At 45.6% G+C, this 15051-nt stretch overlaps 2 protein-coding genes across 2 annotated transcripts in view; both read left to right on the forward strand.

The window, feature by feature from the left end:
• Window positions 1–8081, forward strand: part of GAA (glucosidase alpha, acid) — a 76120-nt gene extending 68039 nt beyond the window's left edge. The window contains exons 16-20 of the mRNA XM_029599183.1: window positions 4693–4834; window positions 4971–5069; window positions 5337–5501; window positions 6157–6309; window positions 7277–8081. Coding sequence (XP_029455043.1) covers window positions 4693–4834; window positions 4971–5069; window positions 5337–5501; window positions 6157–6309; window positions 7277–7339 — 622 coding nt within the window. The 3' untranslated portion in view covers window positions 7340–8081. The remainder of the gene's footprint in view (window positions 1–4692; window positions 4835–4970; window positions 5070–5336; window positions 5502–6156; window positions 6310–7276) is intronic.
• Window positions 8082–9827: 1746 nt separating this feature from the next.
• Window positions 9828–15051, forward strand: part of CARD14 (caspase recruitment domain family member 14) — a 55812-nt gene continuing 50588 nt past the window's right edge. Inside the window, exon 1 of the mRNA XM_029599182.1 lies at window positions 9828–9887. The gene's annotated coding sequence lies outside the window, so the exon portion shown is untranslated. The remainder of the gene's footprint in view (window positions 9888–15051) is intronic.

Consider the following 15051-nt stretch of genomic DNA (forward strand, 5'->3'; position numbering starts at 1 on the left):
TAGAACAAGAAATAGCCGACAGGGTAACTGTGAAGTTTGGCTGGCTGTGATGTCTTACTCTGAGAACCATAATCTAAATGTAACTGATAAAGTATTTGGAACTTGGACCTTGGACCTTGAGGCTGGGAGGGGTACCAGGTCTTTATGCCTACTTAATACACTGGTGAATTATTACTGCACCCATTACCGGTTTTGGCTGATCTGAAATTAATATCCTTAAATGTGCAAGGCTTACATTCCCCTATCAAGCACAAAAAGATTCTGAATCACTTAAAGAGGGCAAGAGCACAAATAGGCTTCTTACAAGAGACCCACTTGTCTGATGAGGAACACCAAAAACTAAAGCAAGATTGGGTAGGCCAAAATTATTATGCATTATACACCACAAAAAGCAGGGGAGTTGCCATCCTGATACATAAGGATTGTCCCTTTGTCATGGACAAACAGATAAAAGATAAAAATGGCAGATTCTTAATTCTATGTGGCACTATTGGCCAACAAAGAATTCTATTGTGTAATGTATATGCTCCCAATGTGTGTAGCCAAGAATTTTTTGTTGGGCTGACCTCTGAAATAGGACAACATCTTCAGTATAAATTAATACTAGGAGGGGATTTTAATCTGCCATTAGACCCGACCCTATACACTAAGCCAATTAGAACAGGAAATCCTGGCATAGATACAGAGGGGATATACTTTATGATGAAAGAGCTTCAGCTGATAGATGCTTGGCGAGTGCTACATCCTACGGAACTTGACTTCACATACTATTCCAAGGTACACAACTCTTATTCAAGAATAGATTTCTTCCTAATCTCCAATGATCTGTTTCCTAAGCTTAGGGTTGCCAGTATTGATCTCATAACAGTCTCTGATAATGCGCACATATCTATAGCTTAGCTATTCTCAAGCAACCAAAAACACCATTCCAATGGCGGCTCTCCCCTACACTCTATCATGATACAGAATTTATTACATACCTAAAAAATAAATGGGAAGAATATGCTCAATTCAATCACGTAGAGGATGTTTCATGTGACACCTATTGGAATGCTGCTAAAGCTGTATTACGGGGACAGATAATAGCATATGTAGCTCACAAAAATAAACTTAGAGATCAAGAGATACTCTCCTTACAACATCAACTTAAAGCCCTAAAAAACCAACATATCTCTAATTTGGCTACTTCATTGCAAGACGTAATAGAACTGGTTACAAAAACTCTTAATCATTTACTATATCAAAGGGAAGTACAACATATTCTCCATTTTAAAACTCAAGCTTTTAGACAGGGTAATAAGGCTGGCTAACTTTTAGCATGCTTGATCAAAAATATCAAACCTAAACACTTCATTATAAATATGGTAGACTCTAATGGAAATATTCAAACCTCTCAAGCGAACATTACGGTAATAATGCTCAAGTTTTATCAAGCATTATATTCAAAAAAAGAAAACGTTAAAAAAAATTCTTTGAGAACTTACAGCTACCACAAATATCAGAGGCTTGGCCCCAGAGATTAGTGAATCCCATCACTACCTTGGAAATATCATATGTAATAAAAAATCTAACTCAAGCAGGCTCGTATAGGCCCATCTCGCTGATTAATGTAGATGTTAAAATACTAGCATCAATATTAGCCAATAGATTGAGCGGCATTACTCCTGATCTTATTGCTCCAGATCAGACCAGATTTGTAAAGAATAGGAATGGTATTACCAATATACAAAAGTTAATAGAAGCCCTCTGGTCTGGAGACTTAGAAAATCCTGATGGTCTGATTGCTAGTCTAGATGCAGAGAAAGGGTTTGACAACGTTCAATGGGACTATATGTTTTGGCTATTAGATAAATATGGGTTCCCACAACCATTTATAGCATGCAATTAAACTCCTATAACCCTATGCCAACCGCTTGCATAAACATAAATGGAGAGATATCTGAACCGTTTCCCCTGAAAGCGGTACAAGACAAGGTTGCCCACTGTCCCCCCCTGCTATACATCTTGACAGTTTGATTGGTTATCAAAATAAAGAATTATCTGGATATTCATGGCTTTTGCCTAGGGTCGAAAGTATAAAATTTCTCTATTTGCTGACGATATGCTATTATTTTTAAGAAACCCTCATACAGCCTTACCAGTACTTATGAATCTTATCGAGCAATTTGGACGATTTGCTGGCTTGAAAATACATTTTTCCAGATCTGAAGCCCTAACCCATATCACCTTCCTTGCAAACGTCATGGCAAGGTGTTTTTCCCCCTATCATGGTCCAAAGGGTCTTTTAAATATTTGGGGCTACAGATACCATGAGATCTAACTCAATTGTATGTTATGAAATTACCACCTAATAGCAAACTTTCGGAGCAATTGGTTGGCATGGTAAGAGCTACCCCTGTCATTGTTTGGCAGAAGTGCCCTGTTTAAGATGGCCCTTTTGCCGAATTGCTCATAAGCTACAAATGCTCCCAGTATGGATTAGGCGCCAAAATTACTTGCAACTACGTAAAGTGCTGATTCTATTTTTTTGGAGAGGAAAGAAAGCACGACTGAACTATAAAACACTTATATTGTCAAAAAGAATATGGTGGCTTGAAATTACCGCATTTCTATTTTTATAATATAGCATGTCAGCTGCGTTTTTGCTGGGAATGGTATCATGCACAATGTAAGCTTGAAGTTCCAGAATTAATAACAGACATTCTGAGCCCCCTGAAGCCCATCTATGTGTTGCATACTCGTAGGGCGAACCTCACCACGCCTATAAGGAACCATATCTTAATAAAACTGGTTAGAATGACGTGGAAGTATTTTTGCTGTGAGTTCAAAATAAACCCCTTCAGTACTAAATTAATAAGCCTGACAGAGAACCCATCTTTTCTACCAGGTCTGAACAATCAAATTTTTACAAAATGGGAAACAAACGGTATTGCATCTCTGGAGAACTTGTATTGTGCAGTTAGCCAAATCATACTGTCTTTTGATCAACTGAGCTCTCAATTCCAAATACCACCTAAGCAATTCTACATGTTTTTACAAGCGAGACATTATCTGATGCAATTTCTGTCCTGCAACCCTAAACTTTTTGATTCAGAATATGTAATTACTATATTCATTAAGATAAAAAAGGATTACAACGCGTTATCATTCTGGTATAATCTGAGATTTAGCAAAGAGTCTGAACAACTCTGTGCATCAGTAGCCCAATCATGGTCGAATTTACTGGGACATTTGGTATCGCAAAAAGAAATGTTAAAGTATTTTGGATATGCCTTCTCCACAACGGTGGATATCAAAATTCATGAAATGCAATTCAAGCTGCTACATAAAATGTATATAGATAATGTACGTGCCTGTAAGATGCATATCTCAACTACAGATACATGTTTGAAGTGCCTTAGAGACAGAGGCACATTGGTTCATAACTTTGTGTTTTGCCCATCTATATTCCCCTTTTGGAGTACAGTTTTCCAAGTTATAGAAAGTTCTATCCAACAAAAACCACCACTCACTGGAGACATTATATTGTTGGGCTCCACACAATGGTTGTCAATCAATACGAAAGCCATTGTGAAATATGTGCACATTGTGACTTGTTTAGCCAAAGTGTGTATCCTAGTTAATTGGATTAAGCCTCTTGCCCCTACGCCTCTTATGTGGTTTTGGAAGCTGGCGGATTGGATGCAGGTGGAGAGACTGGATGTCAAATTTACTGGCCGCAAGGTATCGCGGGAATACTTAAAGCTATGGGAATTGACCTATGCCCAATTGCCCAAAACACTCCGTCAATCGCTACTGATTAGTGGCTATTCCAAAGATTGGTAGCTTACGTATGTCTGGGGTGTACGCCCTAACCGCCACTCTCCACTGGATCTTATCACACCTGCTAAGCGCATAACAGGTGGCATGCACGCAATTTCTGGAGAGGACATCATGGCACAGCTGATTGAATGATAGGATGATTGAAGAGTGGATGTGTGAAATAGGGTGGTAATGTTTTGAGTGAATGGGCTAAAACTTAAAAAACTACACAGGTGCAGGATATTATAAACTTTTATTGCAGAATGACATCATATGCGTAAACAGTTGTTGTTAATCTAATGTTAACAGTTAATGTATAATCAATCATCATCGTATTGTTTTTGAAAAATGTGCACACATTGAAAAATCAAGAGTTCTTGAATTGTATCCCTCTTGTGTTAAATAAAGATTTAAGAAAAAAAAAAAAAAGGGGGGGGGGAAGAGAAACACAATTAACAAATTAATAATGGTACAATAAAATTATAGGATGAAACATTATGGAAAGGATGGCGGATGCATGCAGCGGCCTCCCGAGGGAGGTGGTGGAGGCCAAAACAGTAACAGAATTCAGGAAAAACCTGGAACAGGCACAGAGGATTCCTAGAGGCAGAAAAGTAGGGGGAAAGCCAGAGAGAACCTGGGTCTGTGACTCCTCCCACCACTCACCAGGCTGCCAAGTTCCTCCTCTTTGTACAGACCCTCCCTTTGCATGATTCCTTCCCTCACTCACAAGTGGCCGGGGGTTTTCATTTCCCACAGCTGTGGGCCTCCACAGACATAGCATTGACTCATCCCATCGCTCATGTGCAGGGTCCTTCTGTGACAAACAAGCAGTACTGATCCCTCTGTCTCTCTCTCTCTCTCTGACTAATGCATGGCATTGTCTTACAGGTTTCCTTCAGACCCAAACACCTGGACTGTGGATCGCCAGTTAATGTGGGGGGAAGCGCTTCTTATCACTCCCATCTTAGAGAAGGGCAAGACTGAAGTGAGCGGCTACTTTCCCCCGGGAACATGGTATAACCTAATAGCAGTAAGTACTGGCTGGCATTAATCAGGAGCACGCAGTAAGAAGAGTGCAGAGATGAAGCTTGAGGCCACACTGTGGCAGGATTTATACACCCGAGTATAACCACTTTGTCTCTCCCTCCCTTGTTCTGTTTGTTTAGGGAACTGCCATCCACAGCAAGGGGCAGTGGGTCATTTTGCCTGCTCCTCTGGATTCAATCAATGTCCACATCCGTGCCGGGTACATCCTCCCTCTGCAGGTGAGATTCCAGTACTGCAGGGTTATTGTGTACTGGTTGCATCCTCCCTCTGCTGGTAAGAGTCCAGTACTGCAGGGTTATTGTGTACTGGTTACATCCTCCCTCTGTGGATGAGACTCTAGTACTGCAGGGTTATTGTGTACTGGCTGCATCCTCCCTCTGTGGGTGAGACTCCAGATCTTCTCAAGAGACACACACTGGAAACAATCTCTTTCATTTCCTTGGGTATAAAGGTAATTTTTTTTGGTTTCTTTGATTTCGTGCCAGGTGCCAGGCAACACAACTGTGGAGTCACGTAGAAATGGAATGTACCTGATGGTGGCACTGACAGAGGATGGAGTGGCTCATGGAGATCTTTTCTGGGACGATGGGGAAAGCCTGAAGACATTTAAAAGGCAGGATTACACCCAAATCGTATTCCTGGCAAACAATGTGAGTCATATGTGGACAGTGCTTGGAGGTAGGGGGTGGGGGGTCATGGGAGGCTCAGGCAGAAACTCCCAGCATGCAGGCAGAACTGTGGGAATAGGGGGAGGGAGCGGCGGATGGAAGATTAAAGGAGAGTCCAAACAAATTTAAGTTACCCAACTTAATCCATTCCTGCCTTCACTAGGCATCAAGCCAAATATTTTTCATGCAAAACAAAAAAAAGAGTTAATTGGTAATCCTGCCTTCCCCCTGCAGTGTTCTCTGCGTGTTGCTGTCTTTCACGGGTGTTTCTGTCCCTGCCTCGTTCCATGAATTGTGATAACGTAAGAGCTTCGTGCGCAGAGCGATGTGCCCTCAGGCCCTGGATTCTTAGAATGCTTCATTCATAAGCAACCTGAGCCACTGTCTGTGCGCCCAGCACTTACCTTTCCCACCACCCTACCCTCTCCTCCCACTGCCTCGTGCCCCCTCCCCCCTTTCCATGGCATCTTTTCCAGCGTCCTGCGCTCTCCTCCCACCACCCTGCCCTTTACTTCTACCATCCTATGCCCTTCTTCACAGAGTCCCTGTTGTCGGCCGTGCACTCTTTTTTTTTTTTTTTCCTGTTTTTTCACAGATTTCCTGATAGACTGATTGATTAATTAGTTGATTATTGTAGAATGCACTGCTGAGTGAACTGATCCATGTGAACAGCCAGGTGGATGGACTGACACTGCGGGAGGTGAATGTGCTTGGGGTCCCTAACCCTCCCCAGAAGGTTCTGGTTAATGGAGTCTCCAGCAGCGATTTCTCCTATCGCCTGGACACTAAGGTAACTAGCTTCCATGGCACAAGACAGTGCCTCCTGGAGTCTGTAGAGTATGCAGTAGGAAACCGCATAATATGGAAAACATCTCTAAGGTGGAAGGGAGGGTGGCCGTATGTGTGAAGATGGCTGGTTCACTGGAACACAAATAGAACCATATTTTTCACGAAGAATGAGATGCACTTGTGTTTGAGTCCTCTGACCAATGCACCCTGGAGGTGCCAGGCGTGCCTGGGGGAGGAGATGCATTTGAGCCTGGGGAGGAAGGAAAGACCGTGGCAAAATTTGCTGGCCATAAAATGGTCCTGAAGGAAACCCTCAGGGATTTCCCTCCAGTTCTTGCAGCCAGCAAGAGTACCTAAGCCTTTGGCAGGCCTGACAAATCTTCTCCAATGGGTTGGAGACTCCTGCATTTGAGACCAGTCTCTGCCGTCCTGCAGGGCCTGACCTAACAATGGCAGCAGCTCATCTCATCGTCCTGATGCTGCGTTAGATTATTTCCATTCTATCCCTCCCATCCCATGGTATGCACCCCACGGCGAGAGATCTAGGACACCACAAAGTTTCCACCATGTTAACAGAACTGTGGTAGAAAAAATGAGGTGTGTTTAGGAATTGCTCCATTCATTCAACCACCGGTAGGGGAGGTGCATGGAAATTAAGGTGGCTGGACGTGGGAAGGAGAACCAGGGTTAAGCGGGTGGCAAAGAGGAGACCTGGGACTGAGCTGACTGGGGTGGGGAGGAGGGTATCTGTGGTTCAGCTGACTATAGATGGAGTGGAAAGTGGGGAAGAGATGGTGAGAAGGGAGGGATCCAGAGAGGAGGTGTGAGGTGAAGGGATGGAAGAAATGGAAGGAGGGAGAGATGGGAGTGAGGGAGGGATTAGAAGAAGGATGAGGGAAGATAAACCAGGTTGGGCAAGGGAAGAAAAGCTGAGATGTGACAGAGCTGCTGTTCCTGTTGCTTTGTAGACCCTGACTGTGGAGAAACTGTCTCTTCCATTGGGGAAGCAGTTTGTGATCACATGGACATAGATGGACTTGGGAAACCTGCCCTTCTTCTGTGCGGGGAGAAATCAATAAGCAGTCTCCGAAGAAAAAAACATTTGTTTCCTCAGCTGCTTTGTTTTCACACTGGAAGAATAAAACCCGGGAGGGTGATATATTCTAGGCAGAGTCTTCTGGGTCCTGAGTTAAGACTCAGAAAACTTGTAAGTGTCCGGCTTGCAATGTGTTTCCATCCGTGCAAGGTGCAGTGTATACTTACCTCCATCACCATGTGCTCCGGGATAAGTGGCACTGACTGGGGTGGAGGACAGTGATCAGGAACGGACCTCACCTTACGTACATGGGTACAGAAACTCTTTTGCTTTCTTCTGCTGTATGGAGTTTGTGATGATGATGCCTTGAGTCCCTGTCCTGGGTGCAATTCAGGAAGTAAATCACCTCAGGTAGGGGCCGTTGCAATACAATGTGCCCAGCCTACTACACAGGTTTACACGTTGTTGGACTAGTGCCCGATGCAATAAGGAGATTAGCGCACCCAAAACACGTGCCCTAACAAATTCATAGCTAATGGCGCCCATCACATGTAAATTCCATGTAGATGAGGCTGTTAGCTGTTCCGTCCCACTGCAGGAAAGCGCTGGGTGCCCAACGCAGACTTTTTAATGCAGGGAGTTTTAACTCCAGCCCCGGAGGTGGAGTAAAGTCAATTCGTGAGGCAAGAGCTTATGAGAAATAAAAAAAAAAAAAAAAAAAAGTACAGTCCTCTGTGTTACGATGAGTGCGTCCTCCTACTCAGAATCGTTGTAAGACCTTAATTTACTGCTTGTGGTGGAGACAAATAAATGTGTATTATAGCTTGATTACAAAAATAAATGTTTTTTTTCCTATTGTCACACAATGTAGACGCCCATAGCAAGGGGTGCTTAATTTAAGACACTTAAGCAACCTTAGTAAAATAACAAAAAAAAAATCTTCCTGAAGAAGCGGGATAAAAAATGGACGCTCGTATTGAGCACCCATTACAATTGTGGGTGCCCGATGCGACTGGGCGCTACAGATGCACAGTTCTCCCCTAGCGTACCCTTTTGTACACAGCTCCTCATTTAAATACTGCATCGGGCGCCCAAGGAACATGGTTGCATGCGCGTTAGGAAAGCGCAGCCCATTTTCAGTACACATCTTATTGCATCGACCCCTTAGGGTTTGAGGGACATTCCTTCAGGGTTGCTGCCCATCATATTCTGGTATGTGATTTGAGGTTTTCTGATGCCCTACCTTTTCTTTTTATTACTGATTAGTGTAGAAACCCTTTTGTAATGCGTCCGATCGGGGCTGCCTCACTCAGACTAGGTGGCAGGGCAGAATTTTCTTGTGTCCTCCAACAGGCTGAGGTCCCACCACAGTGCCCCTTCCTCTCCTGCTCCTCAGTCAGAACTAGCACTGTGCCATGATGACGGCAGAATAAAACAGGTGGGAAGGACTGATGGTGAGAAACTCTTGGGAGAAATTGTTCTGCAAAGGTCTTTTGCTTATGTCTCAAATTTTGTTCCACCTCTGTGAAGCTGTGCTGAAAATGTCAGCAGGATCAGAGGAGGAGCGGGGCTTAAGAATCACTTGCTGGAGGATTGCTGGGACTTTGTAATGTTTACTTTTTTTCTGAAGAGAGGGGATAGTGATTTTGTGTCACCCCATGTGCTCTGGGGATAAATACTGTTTCTTAATAAAAAGTCTATAATGTAAATGCTTGGCTAGCTATCTGAATTCTAGGACTCAGGCAAGAGACTTCCTCTGAACTCATCAAGACCCTCTCCCTTTCATCCCACCCAGCTCCTTTTGGTTTTCAATAATAAGAAATGTTTGTTGGAATTTTAGAAATCTTTTCAAAAAACAAAGCATGGTGAATTACATATTAAAATCCAAAGTGGGAACAGGTACAAACCTTTAATTCAGGTAAGTGGAAGATTGCTGTTCAGCTGATCATAAGAGGGTTTCTGTGAAACAGGACAGATTTCAGCAGCAGGCTCAGCTCTATGTCCACATACAAATAGACACGTGCAACAATCGAGAGAAGACTCTTCCTTCAGATACACACAGCAGCCGGGATGGACTAACAGTGATCTGCCCCCCCCCCCCCCCCCATAAGGGTCATCGGGCCCTAACCACCCATCCAAGGCTAAGGGAGAGTGCTGTGGGCAGGGACACTCAAGAAGAGACCCGGGCTGACCAGCAATAATTCAGCTGCTGCTTCAGCACAGAGACACCGCATCTCCACTCCGCCAGAGCCACCTGCTTACTGCTGAGCCCGTGCATGAATAAGGGATTCGCTTCTTAAATGAAAGAGGAAAGGGATCTGCCCTCCTGCAGTCTCTGACGAATCTCTCGGCCGGTCCTGTGCCTCCCACACCTCCCGTGCGTGTCTCGCTGGGCTCCTCTAGGAATCCAGTCTTGGTCCCTGAAAAACCTGCTCCTCCACTCGACGCCTCTCTCTCCCTCCCCTTCTGGGTCCTTCCTCCCGAAGATCTCGTTCGGTGTGAGAGCGGAGACTGGGGAGGAAACCCTGCCAGCCTGAGCCTTGGTGAGACTCTCTCTTGGATTCTCTCCCCCTCCCCCCCAAACCTGAAGGGGAGCTGCTGAGTTTAGGGGGTGTCACAAACAGAAAGAAAAGAAGGTGGAACGGGAAGAGAAAGAGAGCGAGAGCGGAGCCCGAAAAGGAAGGAAGGAAGGGATTACCAGAGGGACACGCTAAATACAGGGAAGTAAAATGTTCTTTTAGACTCCGGAGAAAAGAGAGAGGTGGGGACAGAGATGAGTGCTGCTGGGGTAATGACAGCACCCTGGTGAAATGAGAGGGTTGAACCTCAGCTGAGGAGGAGTGTTTATACCCTCTGTTGAATAAAGTCAAGGGCTTTTCACCCTAGTCCACCGACTTGCATAGAAATAAAGGTGGAAAACTAGCTGTAGGTGAGACCTTTTTCTTGGATTAAGTTCATACATCTGTGACGAGCCCTGCTGCCTGCATCAGGTCAGTGAAAAATGAGCTAGGGGGTGATGCTTCCTGAATATGCAAATAAAATTGTCTGGTGCTTGACAACATCGGCGTTTATCTAGAAATGTGTAAAAAGTGAAGAAAAAAGGCTGGCGGAGGTGGATGTGTTCACAGAAAGGTGAGGAAAGATAAGGGAGGCAAACAGCAAAGTTTCCAGATCTAGGAAGACTTGTCAGATGAGCAAGGAAACCAGACGTCTCTGTGAAGTTTAATTCTGGTCTATAACTTCTGGCCTGTTTCACCCAGGTAGCCTCCCTCTTCCCACCACCTGCACTGGATATATAGGCCCCATTAACAGAAGAGCAGGGAGATGATCCTTATTGCTGAATGTCTTCCATGTGAGCTGAGTAGTTGTAGGGTCCAGTGATGTGTGCTTCACAGACTCAAGATAACACAACTCAGAGAAGAAAAAGGTGATGCTTTTGAGGGGGGGGGGGGGATATTTTTTCCAGGCTAGACCTGTGCTTCAATGACCTTATGAGCAGGACACTCAAAAGGAATTTCAGAACCCCCCCAGGAATATAAAGCATTGGAAATTACGCTTTGAAATAAAAGGGTTGATTTTCAGCCAGGGTAAGGGCGGTTAAAGAGAAGTTGGATACATTTACCTGGTTGCTTTTAGCCAGATATTCATCTGCACTTGCCCGCCTAAAAGTATGGCTGAATATCTGGCCAAATCTGACCGCACAAAATGTGTGTGGCCAGATTTAGGGCTCCTTTTTAGATGGTGGCACTTACCATCCAAATTTAGCTTGGTAAAGGGGGAATTTACTAGTTTTAGTAGCTGTTTTAGATGATTACAAAGCTAAGTGAGAAAGCATTGGTGGTGGAGGGAAAGGGAGTAGGGCATGCGCTGGGTGCTGGAGTATGTGTGGTACCAAGTATGGGAAAGAACCAGTGAAGAGGACAACATAAATTGACTTGGATAAGCAATTATATCCTACAAGCAGTCAAGCTTCACTGACTGGCAACTGAGCTAGATCCTTGGCAATGTGGATGGGAATAACAGCGCTGGATGGGCCAACTGGTTTCTTTCTCAGTAGGGAAGGAGAGAAGAAGTGCGTAAGGCTCGAATGCTAGTTTATTATCCTTCTGATGTAGACCCATTTTCAGTCTCTGTATTCAGATCCTGGATCTGCAGCTGATGAGGATATAAGGGGCTTTTTAGACACTGCTGCTTTCCCTATGGTTTCACGGGAGGCGCAGGAATTTTTTACTTCACCTATGATGCTACATCATGTTATATCATCGCTGGCAATGGGTAAAGGTCTCGGCCCAGCTGGAATTTTATAAACACTTCCGGGGCTTGTATGCATCATTATTATGTGAGCTAGTCTGTAACTCTTTTGGGGAAAATCTTTCTTCTTCTGGCAATTTGTTGGATGCATTGATAAACCTGATTCATAAGCCCAGGAAGAATCCATTGGAGTGTGGATCTTATCAACCCATTTCTCTTAAATACAGACATTAAAATACTGGTGAAGGTTTTTACAAATTCAATGAGAACATATTAGATCCCTTTTGGTAGCCGGCGACCAGCCTGGCTTCATTAAGAGCAGAATTTCTTCTAATTGTACTAGAAGATAGTTTAATTTTCTCCATCTGGCTAAGAAACATAAAATTCCTGGTGTTATTTTGTTCCTCGATGCGGAAAAGCCTTCAACTGCATTTCTTGGAAATTTGTGCTTTCTGTGTTGGATTGTATGGTTTTGCCTGCTGAGTTTCAGGCTCGGGTTTTGGTTCATGGATGGCAATGGGATTTTGTAATTATATGTAGGGCTACTAGACAAGGTTGCCCTGTTGTTGTTTAATTTAGCTTCAGAGCCTTTGGCCCAGTGGATCAGGGAAATGGCCAAGATACATGGTTTTAGATTTGGGCCCATGGAGGAAAAGATAGCATCATATGCTGATAACATGCTGTTGTTCTATGTTCCTCACTCAGGTTGGTGAATCTGCACATGCCCTGCTTCAGGTATTGCAGGCTTATAATATTGCCTCGGGGTATACAGTAAATTATTCAAATCTATTCTCATGACTATAGGGGCACGTTGTGACATTGTTTACGAAGTTTTGTGGTTACTACTCTAGGCTTTACTTACTTGGGGCTCTGGGTATCAGCTAAAATGTCAGATCTGCATAAGCTCAATTACCCCCAAAGTACTGCAAAAGGTTAAAACTGATTTAGAGAAGTGGAGGGCTTTGCCCATTTCTCTTCAGGGCCAATGCTACATGATTAAAACGGGAGTGCTTCCATGTCTGATATACTTATTTCAGCATCTTCTCTGTACTGTACCTCACCAGACTTTTTCTTTGCTTAGGGAGGCTATCTCTTTTCTTTGGCAAGGCAGGCTACCTCATATAACATTTTCTGCTTTGCAGAAACCAGTGACTTGTGGAGGTCTGTACGTTGCTGACTTTTATTGGTATTATCTGCCTGCTAGGCTATTGGGTGTGAAAGGATAGTTGGTAAATGATTTCTTCTTATTTCCGTGGAGGGGACTTGAGGACTATCGATCTTGGGATCACTATCTGTGTTTTCCCAGGACAAGCAGGATGGTAGTCCTCACAGATGGGTGACATCATCAGATGGAGCCCATCACAGAATACTTTTGTCAAAGTTTCTAGAACTTTGACTGGCACACTGAGCATGTCCAGCATGCCACTAATCCCGTAACCACACGGGGTCCCCCTTCAGTCTCTTTTTTTCCATGGTGCTGTTGCCTCGCGGTTTGTGGAGCTCTGTTTCAAAATGTTTTCCATACGGAAGAATTTGACGTTTTTTTCTTCGATTTTTCCCTGCCTCAGGGTCCTCCATCATTAATCGATTCCTCCGGTGTTCAATAGGTATTTTTTCACGCTCTTGTGATCAGTTCCTGAGCATCTACCACCCCCCCCCCCCCCCCCCCCCCCCCCGTGGCCGATGGCCACCAACTGCACACCACCTCTTTTTTTCAATGGCGACCGGTTTTAGGATGTGCTCTGAGTATCTGCGGACTATGTGCATCACGGACCTACATGACGTCTGTGTCCGGTGTCTCGGGCCTTCCCATGATGTCCGTCGATGTCTCAGCTGTGCTCAGATGACCCCCAAAAGTCAGTGCGCCCGCCTGGTCAAGATGGAGCACTTGTTTGGTTCCAAGCAATCGGCTCCATCGACTTCGGTACTGGATATGCCAAGTCGCAGGGATCAATTTGATTCGGGACCTTCGCCCTCGGTGCCCTGCCGTGATGATCATGGGGCGGAAGATCGCCCTTCACTGGCATCAGGTCATTTGAAGTCTTTTGGATCGTCGTCCTCAGCGCTGGAGAAGGACTAGGCCGAGCCCGTGGGAAGCATCGACACCAGAACAGACGATCATCACCATCTGGTGCCGGCACTGACACCGGAGCGGCATCGGCCTCGGCCAAACCCCCTGCAAAGAGGCCCTGAGGAGAGGAGGCCCCGTCCTCCTCTAAACCCAGGAGCCCAGGGCGTTCCCCACCGATATCAGTGCCGAGCAACGAGCCTCAGCAGACCCCTGTGGACGCTCCAGTGATGCCCAGCCTGCCTCCTACTCCAGGGTCGGTCTTGTCAGCACCTGCATTCAGGGAGGAGTTGGACCACATGGTCCTTTGGGGTCTCCAGCAGCCACCGACGCTGGTCCCCAAACCAGCATCAGAACCAGCGCCCTCCATGTTGGCATCTCTGCTGGAAAGGCTGCACATGCTGCTCGGTGCCTTACCAATGCAGCCCGTGCTGGCGGGCTTCCCGGTGCCCTGTCCACCACTGGTGCCTCCCCCATCTCGATCCCAATTCCTGGCTTCTCCGAGATGGAAGATGCGGCTTCATGCCCATCTCCACAGGCAGTACCACCGATGCCGGATCCTGTCCCCGGGCCATCGGGCCTCCCGGTGCCCCGGCGTCAATCGCAGGTCCCGGTGCCCTTGATATCGGCGCCACTGCTGTAGGTTCTGCCTCATCAGCCATTGGTGCCTGCACCCGTACTCTGGGTTTTGGCCTCCCTCTCCAACCCAGGCAGTTTAGTGGTGAGGAGGAGGCCCCTTACGACCATTGGGAGGATGCCTCCTCTGGGCATTCCTCTGAGGCCTCTGAGGACCTTCTATTGGAACTTTCTCCACCAGATGAGAGATGATGCTCGCCTTCCGAGGACTTATCCTTCATGAGGTTTGTGAGGGAGATGTTAGAAACCATCCCCTTCCAGCTTTTAACTGAAGAGGATGCCACCATAAGATGTTGGAGGTCCTCCAATTCATGGATGTCTCTAAGGAGGTGTATTCCGTCCCTCTACATGAGGTCCTTTTAGACCTCCTGCTGCCAGCTCTGGGGATCATCTGGGTTCTGTGGTTCTAGTCAACAGAAAAACGGATGCCACCTATCTAGTGCAACAGGCCCTGGGCTTGCCGAAAAGCTAGTTATCTCACTGGTCCATGGTAGTGGAATCAGCCCAGTAAAAAGCCAAAAGGACCCGCCCTCACTCCTCTCCGACCCTCTAGGGAAGGACCACAGAGCCTTAAGACGCTCTAGGTTGGAGGGTTTTCCAAGGATCCATGCTTATCGCTCGGATAGTGGCATACCAGTTTGTACATGGAACTAGTACAGACCAGAACCTCTGGAAACAAGTCCATAGTTTGCCGAGGGCCTACCACAACAGTTCCTGGAGGGCCTAGAATTCATCCTCCAAAAGGATTGGAA

This window comes from Rhinatrema bivittatum, chromosome 4 (genome assembly GCF_901001135.1).
Source record: "Rhinatrema bivittatum chromosome 4, aRhiBiv1.1, whole genome shotgun sequence".
Classification (NCBI taxonomy): domain Eukaryota; kingdom Metazoa; phylum Chordata; class Amphibia; order Gymnophiona; family Rhinatrematidae; genus Rhinatrema; species Rhinatrema bivittatum.